At 42.0% G+C, this 24,346-nt stretch overlaps 2 protein-coding genes across 2 annotated transcripts in view; both read right to left on the reverse strand.

Annotated features, from left to right (window-relative positions):
* Positions 1-24,346, reverse strand: part of FRAS1 (Fraser extracellular matrix complex subunit 1) — a 467,475-nt gene that overhangs the window by 59,233 nt on the left and 383,896 nt on the right. The window contains exons 48-53 of the mRNA XM_060147971.1: positions 10,665-10,789; positions 10,240-10,380; positions 8,391-8,618; positions 5,169-5,282; positions 3,299-3,449; positions 1,566-1,725 (exon numbers count right to left, since the gene is read on the reverse strand). Coding sequence (XP_060003954.1) covers positions 1,566-1,725; positions 3,299-3,449; positions 5,169-5,282; positions 8,391-8,618; positions 10,240-10,380; positions 10,665-10,789 — 919 coding nt within the window. The remainder of the gene's footprint in view (positions 1-1,565; positions 1,726-3,298; positions 3,450-5,168; positions 5,283-8,390; positions 8,619-10,239; positions 10,381-10,664; positions 10,790-24,346) is intronic.
* On the reverse strand, positions 5,631-6,624 carry LOC132519758 (pre-mRNA-splicing factor SPF27-like). Its single transcript, XM_060147970.1, has one exon. The coding sequence runs from the start codon at positions 6,487-6,489 to the stop codon at positions 5,812-5,814; it is 678 nt and encodes a 225-aa protein (XP_060003953.1). The 5' UTR covers positions 6,490-6,624; the 3' UTR covers positions 5,631-5,811.

The raw sequence follows: 24,346 nt of genomic DNA on the forward strand, positions 1-24,346 counted from the left end.
GACAAGGTGCTATAGGCTGAAAGTGTCCCCCTCCAAATTCATATGTTGAAACCCTAATCCCATCTGTGACAATATTAGAGATGGGGCCTTTGGAAGGTGATTATGTCATTAGGGTGGAGCCCTCATGAATGGGATTAGTGCCCTTATAAAAGAGAGCTCCATCTTCCTTCTGCCATGTGAGGTTACAGCAAGAACTCAACTCTCTATGGATCATGAAGCAGGCCCTCACTGGACACTGAATCTGCTGGCATCCCAATCTTGGACTTCTTAGCCTCTAGGACTGTGAGAAATAACTTATTATTATAATTATTGAAAAAAGCCACAAGCAAGTGAGGCCTGAGCTGGGCTTTGTTTTTCATCACTGAGTATGGCTATTGGACTTTGGCTTGGGTTTTATTGCTGTGAGGCTTGCAGGCAAAGTGCCTCTGAGAGGTTAGTCTTCATTGCCAGCTTGGGGACCCTCCGTATTGTTTATTCCATTAAACATTAGAGGGTTGTCCAGAAAACATCATCAGTTTTATTTGGTGCATTTAATTTTGAAGGAGTTACAAGTAAGAGGTAAATAACAGCAAAGTGTTTTAGATATATATATATATATATATATATACACACACACATATATACATGTATGTGTGTATATATATATATGTGTATGTGTATATATATATATATTGATTCTAATTTTCCACTAATTCTCCAAGTGTGTGTAATAGTAGAATAGCCTACATCTGGGGCGCTTAAAATCAAGTTTGTATGTTTTCCTCCCAAGTCCCAATTTTCATTTAAATTATCATGAGGTTGGTTTCTTAGAATAGTGAGTCTCAAATGTAGATTTAAAGAATTATTTCCCCCACAAAAATTATAATCGTTGTTATAATCTAATCTATAAAGTCAGCACCGTGCTTTACCAATTGGTGACTGACTCTCTGTTTGCCTCTTCACTCCCCAGCAGACTACAAAATCATCTTGAAGAGCTGTCTATATTAAGCTATGAATCCTTCCCTAAAGATATACGATTCTGTGAACACCAAAAGAGCTAGGGGGAGAATGGGAGCTTGAGAACAGGGAGAATGTAGACAGAAGGCAAAGACTTTGTTACTGTGGGCCAGTGATTATTTTTCTGAATGCTTATTGTTTTCCCTATCAGTTCTGCTGGATTATCTTTTAAACTTGAAGACAGGAGGACAAATACTTTCAGGAGAAGAAGTAAAGCACAAGGCTTAAGGTCACTGGACTTAAATCCTGGTTTTACTGCTTATTAGTTACGTGATTTCGGATAAGTTACTTAACCTATTTCTGTCTCTGTTGCTTTGCTGTTGTGGAGGCAACAATAGTACTCATCTCATAACTGCAAGTATTAAACAAGATGACATACGTCAAGTACCTGTTACAGTGCCTTGTACATACAGTATTCAAGAAATATTTGGTGTAACTATGATTTTTATTCTTGTTATCACCCCACCATCATCATTGGATGATTAGAGCTGACCCACAGGGTGTTTCATCCTTACTTCCTCTGCTTTCCTGATTCATTTCTCAAGAATGAACACCAATCACGCTTGTACCTGTTATGTTTAAAGCTGATGAGGGACCACTGGATATGGAAGATATTGTCGCTGACCACATTGGGTTTACTGTCTCTCACCAGAAACTGAAAACTATCCATCATCTCATGGATCTTCTCCTCATGCAACACATAACGAATCAACCCCAGGTTCACGTCCTCTGTGAGAAAAAAGACACTGAATTAACCCGGGGATGTAAAGACAGCCTCACAGATTCCTACTGACACACCCAGTTTTATTCTTCTAATGGGTTACAGACAAAACATATTGTCCCAAGAACAAAAAGGGATAGTAAGTAGTGTTAAAAATAAATGTTTCTGCCAGATTTTAAAATAAGATCCTGCATAACAAAAGACCCATCTTTATGTATAGAAGTACCCTTATGCTGTTGTAAAATGAGAATCCCAGGGTTTTGGCAAAAAAGCACTTTAATAAATGTCTATGGAATGTGAAATGCAAATCTTAGAGCCAACAGAGAAGTCTTTGAGCTCGTCTGCTGTGCATATATGCTCATACCCACCCCTACTTCTTTCAAAATAAACGTTCTTTGGAAGGTATGTGCTACCAAGAAAAGCTGGGGTTGGATTAAAACAGCCCACACACAAGGCACAGATAAAATGTGGCTAGGAGAGAACAAAAGATTGAGGACAGGGAGAAAAAGGAAATATGGCACATAAATTGTAAGATGCGGTTGTACAATGACTGATCCCAATCAGGTGCATCCTCAAAAGAAGTCTAGAAGGGCTTCCCTGGTGGCGCAGTGGTTGGGAGTCCGCCTGCCGATGCAGGGGACATGGGTTCGTGCCCTGGTCTGGGAAGATCCCACATGCCGCGGAGCGCCTGGGCCTGTAAGCCATGGCCGCTGGGCCTGCGCGTCCGGAGCCTGTGCTCCGCAACGGGAGAGGCCACGACAGTGAGAGGCCCGCGTACCACAAAAAAAAAGAAAAAAGAAGAAGTCTAGAAGACTGTGAAAAGCTTATAAGCAACTAAAATACAAAATGGTCTGCTTGATGTGATTCCAAACAGGAAACTATTACTGTTGAACAATCTACCCATGTTGATTTTTTTTTCTTTGCTGAAGACTTAAAAAAAACAGAATCTATAACGCTTAGAGATAAAAAGTAAACCACAGGGCTTCCCTGGTGGCGCAGTGGTTGAGAGTCCGCCTGCCGATGCAGGGGACGTGGGTTCGTGCCCTGGTCCAGGAAGATCCCACATGCCGCAGAGTGGCTGGGCCCGTGAGCCATGGCTGCTGAGCCTGCGTGTCCGGAGCCTGTGCTCCGCAACGGGAGAGGCCACAAGAGTGAGAGGCCTGCATACCGCAAAATAGAAAAAAAAAAAAAAAAAAAAGTAAACCACAAAGGGTCACAGATCTTTCATAAAGTCTGGTGGTTATTTCTGTTTTGAAAGAAAACCCAGGAGTATCACGTGATCCTTTCCAGAAAACTTGGCCAAACCTAAAGCAATTTGGGAGCTGAGGAAGCCTGGTAAAGATAAACTTTTTCTTTCTTCCTTTTTTTTTTTTTTTTTGCCATTAATTCAGAGTAACAGGGAAAAAAAATCAGGAGAAGTAAAATTCCAAAGTTGGATGGTTAGACACTGAAAGATCTATTTGTTTGTAAATAGGTTACTTGGGGGTAAGTAGCTGGCAGTAGTTGTGGGAAAGATCAGGGAAGTAAGGAGAGTGGTGTCAGAAGAGACCTCTCCCACCTCTCAGCTCTAAGAGTGCCCACCCTGTGTGAAAGTAGCAGCAGCTCTTCCAGGCTGCAGCTTATTCTCCACGTGGCCATGCTCAGGGCCTGTGGTTATCTCGTAGACAAGCTGCAGGTCTTCTGTGTCTGGGTCCATGGTCAGCAGTTCCTTCTTGGTGATCAAGTTGGTTGCCTGGAATAGAAATCCATTACATTTAATTCCTGAGATGGGAATAAAGCAGGAACAAGACCCTCTGACTCAGATTTAATTCAGCTCAACAATGATTTACTAAGTGCATTTATAGCCTGGTAAACTTTGTCGGGATTGAAGAGGTTATGAGGATAGAAACCATCCCAGCCTCTGCCCTTGATGTTCACACTTTATTGGGAAAGAAAGGCTTACGAGCAAGGTAACTGTGGCAAGAGCCGTAATGGGATATACGAAAAGAGTACTACACACTTTTGGGGAGGAGCGATTACGGAAATCCATCTGGACTATGGAAAAGGGGCTTTGAGGTGGTGGGATTTGAGTGTGGCCTTGAAAGAAGGTTGGAACTTTGAAAGAATGATACAATACAGGGAAGATGGCCACTTTATACCTTATAGAAGTTGATTACAATGCTTGAAATTGAGTAAGATAAATATATGATATCCCAATATTGCCCAAATATACTGGCTAAATTTTGATTCACTCATTTATTCACCCAACAAATATTTAGTAAGAGCAAAAGTTTGAGAGAAAAAAAGGGGTGGTCAACAGTATTAAGTGTTACTAGACCTAGTAAAATAAGGGCATGTAAGTGACCTTTGGATTTGGTGAAATTGGTGACTTCGGTCATTGGTAAATTTGATAAGAGTCACGGCAGTAGGGTAAGGGTTGAAGGTAGAAGACCAGTTGGACAGTGCCAAGAAGAGAACAGGATGGTTCTGAGTACTGAGAAAAATATCAAACAGGGCATAAGCGGAATCTGTACTAATTTTGTTTCATATATTTAAAAATTCTCAATGAGTTCAGTGGAAAGCTATAGCCTCACTGCTACACATACAACCAACAAATCAGCAACATGGAGATGAGAAAATCCACATCCTAGAGGGAATACCACACACAAAAGTCTTTCCAATCTGAACTGAAGAACTGTGTGTGTTTGGGTGGGGATGGGGATTTAATGCTTGACAGGTTACCAGGTGAGAATTATGACATGTCTTAAAATGACCAAACTGAGAGTTAGGAAAAGGAGAAAAAAATTTAAATTTCTAGAATTCCTCTGAGGATACTTACCTACAAAAAAAACTCACTTCCTTCTCATCTGTAGCATATTCCAGATGTTTCTCAAAATCCACCCTTCCCTTCTTCTAGTTAACAAACTTTTAACTGAGCACCTAGCCACCCAGCTAGACACTCCCATGCAACAGATAGGGCCATAGGGCCAATTGCTTGTCAAAAGAATATGAGTGCAATGATGTGTTTAATTTCTGCACCACTTGCTTAAAATGAAGTTCCCTGCCCTCTACTTTTCTGTTTTCCTCTTCCCATGGGCTGGAATACTGATGAATAGCTGAAGAGGTTTGGCTATACTCTCAGTAGCAACAACCCAGTGATGGCAGAAGAATAAGATAGAAGGAACATGCATCTCTGCATGGTCATGTGGAGCCTTAGCCTCCCCACTTCTGTACTTTATGTGAGAAAAAAGACTTCTATCTTGTTTGAGCTACTATATTTTGGGGTCATTTTGTAAGAATATCTTAAACTGTAATACAATTCGAACCAAACTCATGGAGCTCAGCAATCTTAACAAATCAGCTCACTTAGGGAGGGATAAACATGAGTTGAACAAGAGTTCTCTTCATATTGTCATGAATAGGATCGAGCCCAAGTCAGTTAATGTGTCTGCGGCAGGTGGAAAGGTCTTACCTTGCCATCCACGTACTCCAGCCACTGGAGCCCCAGGTTGGTAACAATTCTAGGGGTGCTATCATCTACTGGGAGGATGTCTACCCAGAACTGCTGAGGTGCTGCTGTCATGATCTGTGGTGAAAGCAACAAAGGAAACTTATCATTCATACATATCTGAAATACGTCAGGTCTAGGACCTACAAAGGCTGGGACCCCTGAAATCTGTTGACACTTCAAAATGGGCAACTGAGCAAGTTTCCATTGCTTATCACCACTTGGCATGAGGCTTCAGGGAGAATGTTGATGGATAAAGTAGAAACAATATAAGAACTCTTGCTGGAATTTCACCTGCTATGGAAGTTGGTTTTCACACACCTATGCCTTCTTTAGTTGAGTTTAATACTGCCCTGAGGTGAAACAATAAACAAAATATTTCCGTTTCAGTAACTTGTTAAAATTTTCATGATTTTTCTTCCACCATGTTGAAATTTTTTATTTTGCTGAAATTTACAAACAGAGTATAACAGTCCACATTCTATGCTTTCTAAACATTTAACCACTGATGATTTCCATAAGATGCTGTTGTTTTTCACAGTTCAGATGTCTGATCGTCTGTGAAAGCCCAACATGCCTTCCTTTCTACCCACCAGATTAGTCTTTTTCAGAAGTCTTGCCGTATGTTTTCTTTGTTTGCCTCTCCATGTTGCTGCTTCATTTGAAAGAGTTCATTTTCTAATTGTACAATAGTCCTTTCAATCTCATAATTCTTACTGACCAGGGATACCCAAGTTGACTCCATTTCTCTTAATTTAGATCCAGCTGCGAGTTGCATGTTCTTTTGCTGCCAGTTTAAGTCTTGAATATGTTTCCTTAACTTCTGGAGCTCTTTCTGTGCATGTTCAATCATATGAACTAGATTTTCATTATACACTTTCCAGGCACTGCATCCATGCTGTGACATTAGTTCCAGATTCTCAATTCGAACCGCTTGATTCTCTAACTGGGCCATAGAATTGTTTATGCATTCTTCCCACGCAGTAATGTCATTTTTCTGACCCGAGGAAGGGGCTGGAAGTTCATATCGTTTCATACTGAGCAATTCAATTGGTTGTCGAGCAGCCAATCTTTCAAATTCATTTCTCATTATGTTGGTTTCAAGAGTGGAATAATCCGGGGCTCTCAGGTGGCTCAGGTACTTCTTGGTAGGTCGGTATCTGCGTGTTTCCTCCTCCACCAATGCCGCAGCCGCTTCCCGCACACCAGGCGCTTCATAACCTCGGTCAAAATACGTCAGCGCGTCCACCACAACCCCTCCGGCCTCCAAGCCCGTACCCGCCATTCTTCGGTTAGCCGGAGTTTTCCGAGTCTGCGCCGGCTCAGGTTCACTTAAATACTCCTGCGCGCCCGACGCTAACGTAATGACGTCACCTGCTCATCAGCTTTGGCGGCTGCTAAGTTAATTCTGACGGCGCGCTCGCTAGAAATTGCCCAGCCATTTTGTTTTGGTCGGACTTCTCATGATTTTCATAATCAAAATGTTAATGTCGAAGTCTCCAGGTAGGATTCTGTCAGATGTGAAAAGATGTTTCATGGGAAGAGATTTCCTTTTGTTTTTCTTTCCTTTTTTTTGAGAGAGAGCTGTCTACATGGGGAAAGGGGGCAGAAGAAATCAAGAATAAAAGTGTTTGTGGGAATAATACAAAGAAATTTCGGTTTGTAACTTCATTCTCACACAGATACACACATATACATTCAAACACACATGGGGAGTCTGACCCAGCACCTCCCTGTTTCTGAGCAGATACAGCAAGCTGACATACAGGACAGCAAGATGCTGGTGTTTCAATCTTCTACAACCCTCCTTCTAGATAATTTCCATTTTCAAAATGACACGGTCCCTCTGGAGATCTGCTGTGACCTTTTATGTTTATCATAGAGGTGACCCTCTTGCTGATTAATTCCTAAATCTTTTTTCTCTTCTAAAAATCAAACTAACTGGGGAGCAGTTATGGTTTGGGAGAGGGAAAATGAACGTGATGACCTGCCAGGTGGAGAGGCAGTGCAGGTGCTGAAATGGCAGGGAAATCCCAGGAGCCATCCCACCGACACCTTGGCCAACTGAGAATGATCTCACGGGCTGTTTGTTTCTAAAGCATGCCAGAGGATCTGTCAGGAAAAGAATCATTCATCATCAAAGTAGGGAAAAAAAACTCTGCAGGCCTAAGAAGTTGACCCCTTGGTTATCCTGGAAATAAACAGCAGGGTGTGATAACATGCTCGCTAAAACTGCTTCTGCTGAGTCAGATAGCTGTGTGAGATGCAGGGGTATCCATGAGTCCACCTTTCTCCAGAGTTGCAGTTATTCCCAGGGGAGGGTTATGATACTGCAAGAAATCTTCTAAAAATGAGTTAAAATGGTGGGGAAGGTAGTGGGAGGGGGCTCTTAGTTGCCTGAACATCTGAATGTTAGAAGGAAGCAATTCTCCTAAGGAAGAAAAGCTTAACAGCTTCATGACCTCAAAAGAAAATCATCTTCACCTGTTTCACAAGCTGGTCCTAGAATGGTAACAATGATGATGATTACAGCCACAGTTTATCAGATATTTCCTATGTTTCCTGTGTAAGGTACTGGGCTACATGCTCCATGTGTATCAGGAGGGTAGATATCATCCCCATTTTACAGACAGGGAAGCTGAGGCTTAGAAAGGTTAAATGACTTACAGAGACACTCAATTAGTAAGTGTCAGAGGTAGAATTTAAATCAGTGTCTTTTGGACGCAAAAGCCGTACTCTTGACTGTAATTCTTCATGAGATAGAGACACTCTGGCTGGCTCAGGAGACAATCTGGAACCATGTGATATTATTGAAAAACCAGATGAAAGAAAAATGAAAGGAATAAAGGGTGAGTGAAAAGGAAGAGGAGAAATAATAGCGGTGATAATAACAATAACTATCATTTACTTGAGCACTCACTCTTTGCCAACAGTGTTAAGCCCTTTATATGGATTACCTCCATTGATCCTTAGGCTAATTGAAGCTGGTGATCATTCCTGTGTCCATTTTACAGATGAAAAGCTGAGGCTTAGAGAAGGTAAGTAATTTGCCCAAGGCCCAATTAGTATGTGACAGAACCAAAACTCAAACAATGTTATCCTTGGTCTAAAAAGGCCATGTTCTGCCTCCAGACAGCCTCTGGCATGCTTTGCTGTGCCTCCCTCTCCATGGTCTTCGCCCCTCACCTCTTTTCCTCCTTCCTCAATAATAAAGAAGGGATTCGTCCCGTCAGCAACGGTGAAGGTGAACCAGTCTTTGAGGGAGTTGCTGCCGTCGTGGCTGTAGCGGACCCGGTTCTGATAGACGTCCTCCATGGTGAAGGTGGAGGTGTGCTGGAAGGGCTGCCCGTTGGTGGTTCGCTCAATGGTGCCATGACGCGGGGGCTGTACGATCATGAATGTGACAGACTCGGCCTGTCAAGGAGGCAAAAGGCAAGAGAAGAAGGGAATTCTGTAACAGAAGCCAGAGGTGTGAGTGATGGCCACAGGCGGTCAAGGGCAGCCAAACCTAAAGACATTTATAAAACAAAGATTGCATTTTCTTTATAGATACCAAAAATCAAGCTAAGGAGAGAAATTATATTGGTTTCTATAATCGAACTTATACTCTGGTGCCTTCCGTTTTAAGATGACGTTTAAATTTGCCCATTAAGGGTTATAGGGGAAAACCTGAATTTTTAACCTTTCGGATGATTAAGAACTAGACCTTTTAAAATTACTCATTTCCTTTCCATTCACCCTCCCCCCAACCCACATACACTTTTCCAAAACTCTTATATATGGAATCTCATATGCATCAGAACAGAAGCAAATTTCCCATTTCCAACGGCTGCTTCCAGGGTGACATGCAGAAGGAAAAATAAAGAGGTAGAAAACCCTGTTCAGGACTCTCCAATGATTTCCCACCAACTTGGAATAAAATACAGAGGCCTGACCTGGGCCAAGAAGGCCCTCTGTGACCTGGTCCCACGGTTCTTCTCTGGCCTCATCCTTCTGTCCTGTTTGCTCACTGGGGTCCAGACTCTTGGCTGTTGTGTCGCAACTCAAATGTTCCAAGCACACTTGACTACAGGGCCTTTGCCCTCCTGATTCCTCTACCTGGAAAGGGCTTCTCCCAGGAAACTGCATAGCCTGCTCTTTCTCTTCCTGTCTCTTCCTGTCTCAGAGAAACGTTCCCTGACCACTCTGCTTGAAACAGCACACCCATCAATCACTATTGCTTTTGTCTCTTTATTTTTATTCCTAGCACTTATCCTATCTGACATGATATTCTACGTTCTTTCATTCTTTATTGTCTGTCCCCCTCACCAAAGGTTGTAAACTCCCTAAGGCTGGAACTTTGATCTGTTTTATTCACAGCATTGTCTTTAGCATCTAGAGCAGACCTTGGAACTTAGCAGGTAATAAATATTTGCTGAAAGAATGAATAAATAAATGAATGCATGCTAGCACGGGGAAGGGCATACATAGAACTAATTAGTAAGTGCGTGGTACTCTTAATGGAAGCTAAATCATATCAGCATGTTAGATACTTTAATTAGAAAGCATTAGGAGAGGGAGAGTTTAGTCTCTACATGCCCTATTTGACTGTGTAAAGCCTGGCTCTTTGAGAATGCTCAATTTGCAATAATTAGTTGTCACCCACTGAAGTCTCAGTAAAGGAGGTAAAAGTGTATAGGTGAAGGAATTCCTTGTTCACTAATAGGGAGTAATAAAAACACTATATGAAATGTCATCTACCTAATTTTCTGTGGATCATAACAAAAATCAGCATGTTAAAATGATGGTTGCATGTAATCATAGGAAAGAATAAATGTATTTAGGGTTTCAGAAAGGGTTGAAAAACAACTTGATTTCAGATGTATTTAGTTTCTCTTCTCCAGCAGGCCACGGTATGTTCTCGTTTTTAATCCTTCAAGGATGCTTGCACTACACTCACCATCCCACCCCACCCTCAGGATGCACTGTCGCAAAGCAGTAGATGCCACTAGATCAGCCTCTCATTCGGCCGGACAACCCAGGGGAGGACTCTTACCTCTGTGTCTGCATCTACCGCCTTGAGCTCAAACTCTGTGATGGTCTTCCTCACACCTTCCTGTACCCGCATCCCCAAGTTCTGTACAACGGGCAGCGAGTCATCCACAGGGCGAAGAGTAATGTGGAAAGTCTGAGTCACCTACGTGGCAGAAGAGTGCAGGTGGGTCACCTGTCCCCAGCACCCACCCGAGGAGAAGGTAGGCGCTCTCTGCATTCCCTTTCACACCATTCCTGGCATGACTGACCAGCTAGGAACCCAGAAGTGAGTTCTCTCTGGCAAGATAGAGTTCTCTTTGCCTCTGTCCTGGGCTGAGAGCAGAGGGGAATGAAGCTCTCACGGCACCAGTGGCTCAGCACCCTCCAATCAAAGAGGATGGCGCTGCATCAATACCCATCAAGGAGGGAAGCAAGTTCCTCACCCACCTCGTGGACTCCATCGGAGAGCGTAAAACTGAAGGCATCCGAATGCTTCTCGGTCTCACTGGAGTGGATATACTGAACGCGTCCTGAAGTGAGGTCAGCTTGAGTAAAGGAACTAATCTGGATACCTAGCAAAAGAAGACGACAGAACCAGAGGAAGGGTGTCAAGAGGCTACTCGTCCCTCTCGGGTGAGGGAAATGGCACACTCACCAGAGAGAGCCCTTGGTAGTTTTCTTATAGCATTGACGTGCTGCCCTCTGAGACCTTGGGTTAGAGCTGCTTGTGTGTTTCTTCCCTACAACAGCATATGTTCTGTGGGAGCACATGCTAACTTAATTATCTAGGCTTCTACTATGTGCCGAGGTAACTGCAGGTGCTCAATAAATGTTATTCTCCTTTCTCTTGGGGTTCATGTATGCAGGTCAAATCTGTGAAAGGTAGAGCCGTTGCCTTATTCTCCAAACTCCTCGCTCTTAAGTTTTGTATTCTCCCATAGCCTCGTAGTCCTTTCTGAAAACCTGCCCTAATTTTTTTTTTTTTTTTTTTTTTTGCGGTACGGGGGCCTCTCACTGCTGTGGCCTCTCCCGTTGCGGAGCACAGGCTCCGGACGCACATGCCCAGCGGCCATGGCTCACGGGCCCAGCCGCTCCGCGGCATGTGGGATCCTCCCGGACCGGGACACGAACCCGCGTCCCCTGCATCGGCAGGCGGACTCTCAACCACTGCGCCACCAGGGAAGCCCTGCCTTAATTTTCAATATTGTGTGATGGCTTAGCGTTTAAACACTGGAGTCATAGGGCTTGGCTAAACAGCCTTGTTTTTGTCACTAGTGAACCATCCCCGGCACCCATAATGTCCTTGGATATTCTTCAAGGTCCCTTTCACTCTTGGATCTATGATTCTAGCTTCTCATACACCACTCTGGCCAGGCTGGAAGTAACAAAGCTTACTGCATGAATTTGAGGTTTGAGCAATCATTCTTTCTCAACTCTAAAATGACCTAGAAAACCAGTGTCTTTTTTTTTTTTTTTTTTTTTTTGCGGTATGCGGGCTTGTCACCGTTGTGGCCTCTCCCGTTGCGGAGCACAGGCTCTGGACACGGGCTCAGCGGCCATGGCTCACGGGCCCAGCCGCTCCGCGGCACGTGGGATCTTCCCGGACCGGGGCACGAACCCGCGTCCCCTGCATCGGCAGGTGGACTCCCAACCACTGCGCCACCAGGGAAGCCCCCAGTGTCTTTTAATAACATGATACAGAGAAAACTTGTTAATTTTTTTCAAAGTCATTCTAAAAGTAAAAAAAAAAAAAAAACCTGAAGTGATGTGATTTTTAAATAATGCCAAAGTATCCCACTAATGAATAATAGCTCTATGTTTTCAAATGCCCAACAATATTTAGCAAAACAACCCAGAATTCTTGCTTCTATCTTAGGGCTTCTGGGGTCCATCCTCTGGTGGCAGCCAAGACTGAAACAAAATCATATCCTTTAGTCCCTCAGCACAAATTCTCTCTTTCTGATTCTGGGTGTTACAGTAGTCCTCTATTTAATCTAGTCCTTTGCTTTGGTCCTGAAATTCATTTGCTGCTTCCTGGGATTTATTATTTGTCATTGTTAATCCTGGCAAAACCATTTAGTCTTTTCTGTAAAAAAAAAAACAAAGAGATTCTCCTTTGACTATTTTACATTTAACTGTGACATCAATATCACTGCTTTATCTTAAAAATAAAACACATCAACCAGCGCGGTTTATATTTGCAGCTCTCTTTATCATCTGAAATTTGTCACCCAGATAAAATAGCCTCCTGAATATTAGGGTGTTCATTTTTTGATGAGGCATTTTATATTTATGTTCGTGCTTGTTACATCAGCTCTAGACAGGCAAAAAATGTAGCTCCCCCGACCCTTATCTTACAGTTTTGTCTTGTGGTTCTGGACAGAAATCCATACCATTGTTTAAAAATTTAATAACTTCAGACTGGCTGCACTGAGAAATTTAAACCTATTCCCCTGCTGTGAATCCACTCTCACAGCTCATGGGGAAATACGTGTGTGGATTCCCACAATCAACTGATCACCTAACTCACTGTTCCCCTTATGAGAGTCTAAGACTGATTAAGAAAGGTGGTAGAACTCATTAGTTAAGCGGGCAGAAAAAAGTTAACATACTTAGGAGGCCTATAGCTGCCATCAGAAATGCCAGCTTGCAAGATGGGCTCTCAGATTCTCTCTAGGAACATGGAATTTTGGTATGTTCTAGACGAAGGATGCCCACACTGATAAGAGGGACTCTCTGCGCCTGGATTATTTGTACAATTTGGTTTATGCTGAACACTTGCTTTCCTTCTAGGATTCTACAATTTTGGTTTGTACTAGGTAGAGGGTGCCCATGTAAACAGTCCCCCAATAAAAACCTTGAGCACTGGGAAAAAAAAAAAAAAGAAAGGTGGTAGATCTTCCTTCCTCTTGGGAAGGCAGTGCTGGGATTGATCTTTTTATTTTTTAACATTTTTTTATTGAGGGGAAATTGACATATAATAAATTATACATCTTTAAAGTGTTTTTATTTCATTATCTTTGGTACATCCATGAAACCATCACGTAAGTCAAAATAGGAATGTATCCATTACCCCAAAAGTTTTTAACTGACACTCTGTAATCCTTCCATCCTTCCCTTTCTTGTGCCCTACCCCATCCCAAAGAAGCAAATGAATTGTCATCTGTCATTATAGGTTAGTCGGTATTTTCTCTAACTTTTTATAAATAGAATCATACAGTACATACTATTTTATGCATTTCTTGCACTTAGCATAATTGTTTTGAGTTATCCATATTGAAGCATGTATTAATAGTTCATTCCTTTTCATTGCCAAGTAGTATTCCATTGGATGGTTATAGCATAGATTGTTTATCCATTTACCTGTTCATGGACATTTAGGTTATTTCCAGTTTGGGGCTATTACAAATAAGGCTGCTATGATCACTTATGCACAAGTCTTTGTCTGGACATAAGTTTTCATTCTTCCTGGGTAAATCTCTAAGAGTGGGAGGGTGGGAATATATGTAAGGTGTATGCTTAACTTTTTAGGAAACTGCCAGACTATTTTCCAAAGTGGTAGTAATGTTTTACATTCCCGCTAGCAGTGCATGAGAGCTCTGGGCTTGATCTTAGTGGGTATTTCCCAATTCAATGTAGCAAACATTGAGTACCTACCATGTGCAGAACACTGTTTCAGGTCTGCTTATATAGACTTTTATCTCAACAGCTCTGGGAGGTCAAGTTGGCATTATTTTTCTAGATTATGATACTAATAAAATTAGGAAAGAAATGTGACCTATCTGAGGTCACACAGCTAATAAGAGAGCAGTGCTGAGACCGGAACTCAAGGTTGTCCACCTCCACAGTTTAGGCCTGCTGGGAGTACTTTTTTTTTTCTTACGTGATTACATGTTGAAATGACACACACACATATATATATGTATGTATGTATATACATACATATATATATATTGTATTCTGTTAGGAGTACTTTTTGTAAAACGTATCTAGCTTTTCTGGGCTAGACAAGGAGCCTCTTGGATTTCACCCTTATCCTTTAATTTTTTTTTCAATATAAAAGGGATACACGTCCATTAAAGAAAATGTGAAAAACACAGGAAAGTAGTAAAGAATCACAATACCACTCATAGTTCTACCACTGAAATACCATTATAATTTTTTTGAATTGAATCATAGAATAATTTTTTGACTATAACCTTTTTCTTGTCTGAAATATTGATTTTGATGGGGTATTTAATATTATCATTTAAGTGATATCCATAATTAAGTGCGGGAGGGTAACAAGTGGCATTATAAGGTAAGCTTCAAGAGGACAAGATTTTGTTGTTTCTTCACCAATGTGCACCTAGAATAGTGCCCGGCACACAGTAGGTTCTCAAAACATATATGGTGAATGAATTTAGTTCATCCACTACAGTTAATATCTAAGAGGTCCTATTAGGCACAGATTTTCAATCTCTGTACACTTAAAAAAATTTGTTTTAGCTGTTGCTAATTGGGTATTGGAAGACTTTAGTTGTTCACTCACCTGCAAGATGGTGCTTCTAATAACATATTGTCCCTACTGGCTGTCACAGCAGGTAGTTACTGTTTGAAATACCTTGAAGGCTTTTAATCCCATCCAAAGTGTTTTCAGTCACCAACCTGCTGGCTAAACTATGTACCTGGCAGTGTTACAGAGACCCACATTGACCCTGTCAGTTTTTCCAATTCCCCTGGAGGGCTAGCACATTAGAGAAAGTTCAGTCCAGGTCAGGGAAGTGGTTTGAGAAAAAAGCATCTTTGAAGAAACTGCCTTCCTAATGGGATGTTAGGAGATCGCCCTGGCCCTCCTGGCTTTCAGCACAGCTGTGGATGGCTCTACGCCTGTTGTCTGCTCCCACTTCAAGCTCAGGCTGTGGGAGATTCTCAGCTTCTCTGCTTCAGATTTTCTTCAAGCCTCCTGTTGTGGAATGAGTTATGCCCCCCATATTCATACGCTGACATCCTAACCCTCAGTACCTCACCATGTGACCTTATTTGGAAATAGGATCATTGCAGATGAAGGGGAAAGTTTGACACAGACATACACATAGAGGGAGAATGCCATGTGAACATGAAGACAGGTATCTACAAGCCCAGGAGAGAGGTCTGGAACAGAGCCTTCCCTCAGGAGGAACCAACCCTGCCAACACCATGATCTCAGACTTCCAGCCCCTAGATCTGTGACACAATAGATTTCTGCTGTTTAAGCTGCTCAGTCTGCAGTGCTCTATGATGGTGGCCCTAGCAGACTAACACACCTCTGCTCTTGGGAGAACCCAAACTAAGACACTGACTGCAGCTTATTCTGGTTGGTGTCACCATATGGAGAGGCTGAGATAAAGAGGAAGCCAAAGAATACCTCTGCTCAAGCATCACCTCTGGGAAGTCCTTCCTAACTCACCCTCAGCCCCCTCTTAGGTGGGACTCACAGCATCTTGGCTCCTAATATCCTCTCACATGTTGCCGCCACAACTACTGAAACACACTCGCACATATTACACGTCTCCCACTTCCAAAATCTAAGCTTTCTCCTGCAGCAGCTACTCAATAAATGTTTCCTGAAGGTGAGAACGAGTGTGTGCTGGAGATTGCTAAATCCAATATTACTGCTCCCCTACTTAAAAATACAACTGCTGACTATTAGTTAAGTGACTAGATGCCCAGTTAGGGCCTAGATTTCCCAGCAACCTCACAGCTTTGTCTAGCTACATCCTTGCCACTGGGATGTGATCAAAAGGGATATGGGAGGGAGGACCTTCAAGATGGTGGAGGAGTAAGCCATGGAGATCAACTTCCTCCCCACAAACACATCAAAAATACATCTACATGTGGAACAACTCCTACAGAACACCTACGGAATGTTGGCAGAAGACCTCAGACTTCCCAAAAGGCAAGAAACTCCCCACGTACCTGGGTAGGGCAAAAGAAAAAGGAAAAACAGAGACAAAAGAATAGGGATGGGACCTGCACCTCTGGGAGGGAGCTGTGAAGGAGGAAAGGTTTCCACACACTAGGAAGCCCCTTCACTGGTGGAGATGGGGGTTGGGCAGGAGGGGGAAGCTTCGGAGCCACAGAGGAGAGCGCAGCAACAGGGGGGCAGAGGGCAAAGTGGAGAGATTCCCTCACAGAGGATCGCTGCCTACCAGCACTCACCAGCCTGAGAGGCTTGTCTGCTCACCCACTGGGGTAGGTCGGGGCTGGGTGCTGAGGCTTGGGCTTCTGAGGTCAGATCCCAGGGAGAGGACTGGGGTTGGCTGTGTGAACACAACCTGAAGGGGGCTAGTGGACCACAGCTAGCCAGGAGGGAGTCCGGAAAAAAGTCTGGACCTGCCTAAGAGGCAAGAGACCATTGTTTTGGGGTGCGCGAGGAGAGGGGATTCAGAGCATCGCATGAACGAGCTCCAGAGAAGGGCACGAGTCGCAGCTATCAGCGCGGACACGAGAGACGGGCATGAAACACTAAGGCTGCTGCTGCTGCCACCAAGAAGCCTGTGTGCGAGCACAGGTCACTCTCCACACCTCCCCTCCCGGGAGCCTGTGCAGCCCGCCACTGCCAGGGTCCCAGGATCCAGGGACAACTTCCCTGGGAGAACACACGGTGCACCTCAGGCTGTTGCAATGTCACGCAGGCCCCTGCCGCTACAGGCTCGCCCCGTATCCGCACCCCTCCCTCCCCCCACCCCGGCCTGAGTGAGCCAGAGCCCCCGAAGCAGCTGCTCCTTTAATCCCGCCCTGTCTGAGTGAAGAACAGACACCCTCCTGTGACCTACACGCAGAGGCGGGGCCAAATCCAAAGCTGAACCCCAGGAGCTGTGCGAACAAAGAAGAGAAAGGGAAATCTCTCCCAGCAGCCTCAGGAGCAGCGGATTAAATCTCCACAATCAACTTGATGTACCCTGGAATACCTGGGTATTCTCTGGAATACCTGAATAGACAATGAATCATCCCAGAATTGAGGCGGTGCACTTTGGGAGCACCTGTAGACTTGGGGTTTGCTTTCTGTGTCTAATTTGTTTCTAGTTTTATGTTTATCTTAGTTTAGTATTTAGAGCTTATTATTATTGGTAGATTTGTTTATTGATTTGGTTGCTCTCTTCCCTTTTTTTAATATATATATGTATATATTTTCCTTTTTCTCTTTTTGTGAGTGTCTATGTGTATACTTCTTCATGTGATTTTGTCTGTATAGGTTTGCTTTTACCATTTATCCTAGGGTTCTGTCTGTCCATTTTCTTTTTAGTATAGTTTTTAGCGCTTGTTATCATTGGTGGATTTGTTTATTGGTTTGGTTGTTCTCTTCTTGTTTTTATTACTTTTTTACTTTAATAGTATATTTTTAAAATAACTTTTTTTATTTAATTTATTTTTCTTTCCTTTCTTTTCTCCCTTTTCTTTTTTTTTTTTCTGTACGCGGGCCTCTCACTGTTGTGGCCTCTCCTGTTGCGGAGCACAGGCTCCGTATGTGCAGGCTCAGCGGCCATGGCTCATGGGCCCAGCCGCTCTGCGGCATCTGCGATCTTCCCGGACTGGGGCACGAACCCATGTCCCCTGCATCGGCAGGTGGACTCTCAACCACTGCGCCACCAGGGAAGCCCTCCCTTTTCTTCTGAGCTGTGTGGTTGACAAGGTCTTGGTGCTCTGGCCGGGTGTCAGGCATGAGCCTCTGAGGTGGGAGAGCCAAGTTCAGGACATTGGTCCACAAGAGACCTCCCAGCCCCTCGTAATTTAAATCAGAGAGAGCTCTCCCAGAGAACTCCATCTCAACACTAAGACCCAGCTCCACTCAACGACCAGCAAGATTCAGTGCTGGATATCCCATGCCAAACAATTAGCAAGACAGGAACACAACCCCACACATTAGCAGAGAGGCTACCTAAAATCAGAATAAGTTCACAGGCACACCAAAACACACCACTGGACATGGACCTGCCCACCAGAAAGACAAGATCCAGACTCATCCACCAGAACAGAGGCACCAGTCCCTTCCACCAGGAAGCCTACACAACCCACTGAACCAACCTTACCCACTGGGGGCAGACACCAAAAACAACAAGAACTATGAACCTGCAGCCTGTGAAAAGGAGACCCCAAACACAGTAAGCAAAATGAGAAGACAGAGAAATACACAGCAGATGAAGGAGCAAGATAAAAACCCACCAGAACAAACAAATGAAGAGGAAATAGGCAGTCTACCTGAAAAAGAATTCAGAGCAATGATAGTAAAGATGATCCAAAATTGTGGAAATAGAATGGAGAAAATACAAGGAACATTTCACAAGGACTTAGAAGAATGAAAGAGCAAAGAAACAATGATGAACAACAAAATAAATGAAATTAAAAATTCTCTACAAGGAATCAATAGCAGAATAACTCAGGCAGAAGAACAGGTAAGTGGCCTGGAAGATAAAATAGTGGAAATAACTACTTCAGAGCAGAATCAAGAAAAAAGAATGAAAAGAATTGAGGACAGCCTCAGAGACCTCTGGGACAACATTAAACGCACCAAAATTAGAAATACAGGGGTCCCAGAAGAAGAAGAGAAAACGAAAGGGACTGAGAAAATATTTGAAGAGATTATAGATGAAAAACTTCCCTAATATGGGAAAGGAAATAGTCAATCAAGTCCAGGAAGAACAGAGAGTCCCATACAGGATAAATCCAAGGAGAAACACACCAAGACACACATATATATATATTTTAACATCTTTATTGGAGTATAATTGCTTTACACTGGTGTGTTACTTTCTGCTTTATAACAAAGTGAAACAGCTATACATATACATATATCCCCATATCTCCTCCCTCTTGCGTCTCTCTCCCACTCTCCCTAGCACACCCCTCTGGGTGGTCACAAAGCACCCAGCTGACCTCTCTGTGCTATCTGGCTGCTTCCCACTAGCTAGCCATTTTACACTTGGTAGTGTATATATGTCCAGGCCACTCTCTCACTTCATCCCAGCTTATCCTTCCCCCTCCCCATGTCCTCAAGTCCATTCTCTAGTAGGTCTGTGTCTTTATTCCAGTCCTGCTCCTGGGTTGTTCAGAACCATTTTTTTTCTTTTTTTTAGATTCCATATATGTGTGTTAACATACGGTATTTGTTTTTCTCTTTCTGACTTACTTCACTCTGTATGACAGACTCTAGGTCCATCCACCTCACTACAAATAACTCAATTTTGTTTCTGTTTATGGCTGGGTAATATTCCATTGTATATATGTGCCACATCTTCTTTATCCATTCATCTGTCAATGGACACTTAGGTTGCTTCCATGTCCTGGCTACTGTAAATAGAGCTGCAATGAACATTGTGGTACATGACTCTTTTTGAATTATGGTTTTCTCAGGGTACATGCCCAGTAGTGGGATTGCTGGGTCGTATGGTAGCTCTATTTTTAGTTTTTTAAGGAACCTCCATTCTGTTCTCCATAGTGGCTGTATCAATTTACATTCCCACCAACAGTGTAAGAGGGTTCCCTTTTCTCCACACCCTCTCCAGCATTTATTATTTGTAGATTTTTTGATGATGGCCATTCTGACTGGTGTGAGGTGATACCTCATTGTAGTTTTGATTTGCATTTCTCTAATGATTAGTGATGTTGAGCATTCTTTCATGTGTTTGTTGGTAAACTGTATATCTTCTTTGGAGAAATCCAAGACACATATTAATCAAACTATCAAAAATTAAATACAAAGAAAAAATCTTACAAACAGCAAGGGAAAAGCTACAAATAACATATAAGGGAATCCCCATCAGGTTAACAGCTGATCTTTCAGCAGAAATGCTGCAACCCAGAATGGTGTTGCAGGACATAATTAAACTGATCAAAGGGAAAGACCTACAACCAAAATTTTTCTTCCCAGCAAGGATCTCATTCAGATTTGACGGAGAAATTAAAATCTTTACAGACAAGCAAAAGTTAAGAGAATTCAGCACCACCAAACCAGCTTTACAACAAGTGCTAAAGGAACTTCTCTAGGCAGGAAACACAAGAGAAGGAAGGACCTACAATAACAAACCCAAACAATTAAGAAACTGGTAATAGGAACATACATATTGATAATTACCTTAAATGTAAATGGATTAAATGCTCCAACCAAAAGACACAGACTGGCTGAATGGATAAAAAAACAAGACCTGTATATACGCTGTCTACAAGAGACCCACTTCAGACCTAGGGACACACACAGACTGAAAGTGAGGGGATGGAAAAAGATATTCCATGCAAATGGAACTCAAAAGAAAGCTGGAGTAGCAATTCTCATATCAGACAAAATAGATTTTAAAATAAGGATTATTACAAGCCACAAAGAAGGACACTACATAATGATCAAGTGATCAATCCAAGAAGAAGATAAACAATTGTAAATATTTATGCACTCAACATAGAAGCACCTCAATACATAAGGCAAATGCTAATAGCCATATAAGGGGAAATTGACAGTAACACAGTTATAGTGGGGGACTTTAACACCCCACTTCACCAATGGACAGATCATCCAAAATGAAAGTAAATAAGGAAACACAAGCTTCAAATGACACATTAGACAAGATGGACTTAATTGATATTTATAGGACATTCCATCCCAAAACAACAGAATACAGTTTCTTCTCAAGTGCTCATGGAACACTCTCCAGGATAGATACTATCTTGGGTCACAAATTAAGCCTTGGTAAATTTAAGAAAATTGAAATAATATCAAGTATCTTTTCCGACCACAATGCTATAAGACTAGATATCAATTACAGGAAAGAAACTGTAAAAGATACAAACACATGGACGCTAAACAATACACTACTAAATAATCAAGAGATCACTGAAGAAAACATAGAGGAAATCAAAAAATACCTAGAAAAAAATGACAATGAAAACACGATGACCCAAAACCTATGGGATGCAGCAAAAGCAGTTCTAAGAGGTAAGTTTATAGCAATACCATCCTACCTCTAGAAACAAGAAAAATCTCAAATAAACAACCTAACCGTACACCTAAAGCAACTAAAGAAGAACAAAAACCCCCAAAAACTAGCAGAAGGAAAGAAATCATAAAGACCAGATCAGAAATAAATGAAAAAGAAATGAAGGAAATGATAGCAAAGATCAATAAAACTAAAAGCTGGTCCTTTGAAAAGATAAACATAATTGATAAACCATTAGCCAGACTCATCAAGAAAAAAGGGAGAGGACTCAAATCAACAGAATTAGAAATGAGAAAGGTGAAGTAACAACTGACACTGCAGAAATACAAAGGATCATGAGAGATTACTACAAGCAACTATATGCCAATAAAATGGACAACCTGGAAGAATTGGACAAATTCTTAGAAAAGCACAATCTTCTGAGACTGAACCAGGAAGAAATAGAAAATATAAACAGACCAATCACAAGCAATGAAATTGAGACTGTGATTAAAAATCTTCCAACAAACAAAAGCCCAGGACCAGATGGCTTCACAGGCGAATTGTATCAAACATTTAGAGAAGCGCTAACACCTATCCTTCTCAAACTCTTCCAAAATATAGCAGAGGGAGGAACACTCCCAAACTCATTCTATGAGGCCACCATCAGCCTGATACCAAAACCAGACAAGATGTCACAAAGAAAGAAAACTATGGCTAATATCACTGATGAACATAGATGCAAAAATCCTCAACAAAATACTAGCAAACAGAATACAACAGCACATTAAAAGGATCATACACCATGATCAAGTGGGTTTTACCCCAGGAATGCAAGGATTCTTCAATATACGCAAATCAATCAATGTGATAAACCGTATTAAGAAGCTGAAGGAGAAAAACCATATGATTATCTCAATAGATGCAGAAAAATCTTTCGAGCAAATTCAACACCCATTTATGACAGAAACCCTCCAGAAAGTAGGCATAGATGGTATTTACCTCAACATAATAAAGGCCATATATGACAAACGCACAACCAACATCGTTCTCAATGGTGAAAAACTGAAACCATTTCCACTAAGATCAGGAACAAGACAAGGTTGCCCACTCTCACCACTATTATTCAATACAGTTTTGGAAGTTTTAGCCACAGGAGTCAGAGAAGAAAAAGAAATAAAAGGAATCCAAATCAGAAAAGAAGAAGTAAAACTGTCACTGTTTGCAGATGACATGATACTATACATAGAGAATCCGAAAGATGCTAAGAGAAAACTACTAGAGCTAATCAATGAATTTGGTAAAGTAGCAGGATACAAAATGAATGCACAGAAATCTCTTGCATTCCTGTACACTAATGATGAGAAATCTGAAAGGGAAATTAAGGAAACACTCCCATTTACCATTGTAACAAAAAGAATAAAATACCTAGGAATAAACCTACTTAAGGAGACAAAAGACCTGTATGCAGAAAACTATAAGACACTGATGAAAGAAATTAAAGACGATACAAACAGATGGAGAGATATACCATGTTCTTGGATTGGAGGAATCAACATAGTGAAAATGACTCTACTACCCAAAGCAATGTACAGATTCAATGAAATCCCTGTCAAGCTACCAATGGCATTTTTCACAGAACTAGGACAAAAAACTTCACAATTTGTATGGAAACACAAAAGACCCCAAATAGCCAAAGCAATCTTTAGAAAGAAAAACAGACCTGGAGGAATCAGGCTCCTGGACTTCAGACTATACTACAAAGCTACAGTAATCAAGCCAGTATGGTATGGCACAAAAACAGAATATAGATCAATGGAACAGGATAGAAAGCCCAGAGATAAACCCCCACACATATGGTCCCCTTATCTTTGATAAAGGAGGCAAGAATATACAAAAGAGAAAAGACAGCCTCTTCAATAAGTGGTGCTGGAAAAACTGGATAACTACATGTAAAAGAATGAAATTAGAACACTCCTTAACACTGTATACAAAAGGATTATAGACCTAAATGTACAGCCAGACACTATAAAACTCTTAGAGGAAAACATAGGCAGAACACTATATGACATAAATCACAGCCAGACCCTTTTTGAGCCACCTCTTAGAGAAATGGAAATAAAAACAAAAAATAATAAATGGGACCTGATGAAACTTAAAAGCTTTTGCACAGCAAAGGAAACCATAAAGAAGACGAAAGACAACCCTCAGAATGGGAGAAAATATTTGCAGATGAAGCAACTGACAAAGGATTAATCTTCAAAATATACAAGCATCTCATGTAGCTCAATATCCAAAAAATAAGCAACCTAATCCAAAAATGGGCAGAAGACCTAAATAGACATTTCTCCAAAGAAGATATACAGATTGCCAACAAACACATGAAAGGATGCTCAACATCACTAATCATTAGAGAAATGCAAATCAAAACTACAATGAGGTATCACCTCACACCGGTCACAATGGCCATCATCAAAAAGAGTACAAACAATAAATGCTGGAGAGGGTGTGGAGAAAAGGGAACCCTCTTGCACTGTTGGTGGGAAGGTAAATTGATACAGCCACTATGGAGAACAGTGTGGAGGTTCCTTACAAAACTAAAAATAGAGCTACCATATGACCCAGCAATCCCAGTATTGGGCATATACCCTGAGAAAAGCACAATTCAAAAACAGTCATGCACCACCATGTTCACTGCAGCGCTGCTTACAATAGCCAGGAAGCAACCTAAGTGTCTGTCAACAGATGAATAGATAAAGAAGATGTGGCACATATATACAACGGAATATTACCCAGCCATAAAACGAAATGAAATTGAGTTATTTGTAGTGAGGTGGATGGACGTAGAGTCTGTCATACAGAGTGAAGTAAATCAGAAAGAGAAAGACAAATATTGTATGCTAGTACATATATAGAATCTAAAAAAAAAAAAAAATAAGGTTCTGAAGAACCTAGGGGCAGGAGAGGAGTAAAGACACAGACGTAGAGAATGGACTTGAGGACACGGGGAGGGGGGAAGGGTAACCGGGACAAAGTAAGAGAGTGGCACTGACTTATATACACTACCAAATGTAAAATAGATAGCTACTGGGAAGCAGCTGCATAGCACAGGGAGATCAACTCGGTGCTTTGTGAGCACCTAGAGGGGTGTGCTAGGGAGGGTGGGAGGGATACACAAGAGGGAGGGGATATGGGGATATATGT

This window comes from Lagenorhynchus albirostris, chromosome 4, assembly GCF_949774975.1.
Source record: "Lagenorhynchus albirostris chromosome 4, mLagAlb1.1, whole genome shotgun sequence".
In the NCBI taxonomy this organism is placed as follows: Eukaryota; Metazoa; Chordata; class Mammalia; order Artiodactyla; family Delphinidae; genus Lagenorhynchus; species Lagenorhynchus albirostris.

Excerpts from the sequence above, each read along its gene's own strand:
- LOC132519758 (XM_060147970.1), bottom strand. The coding sequence starts at position 6,489 with ATGGCGGGTACGGGCTTGGAGGCCGGAGGGGTTGTGGTGGACGCGCTG.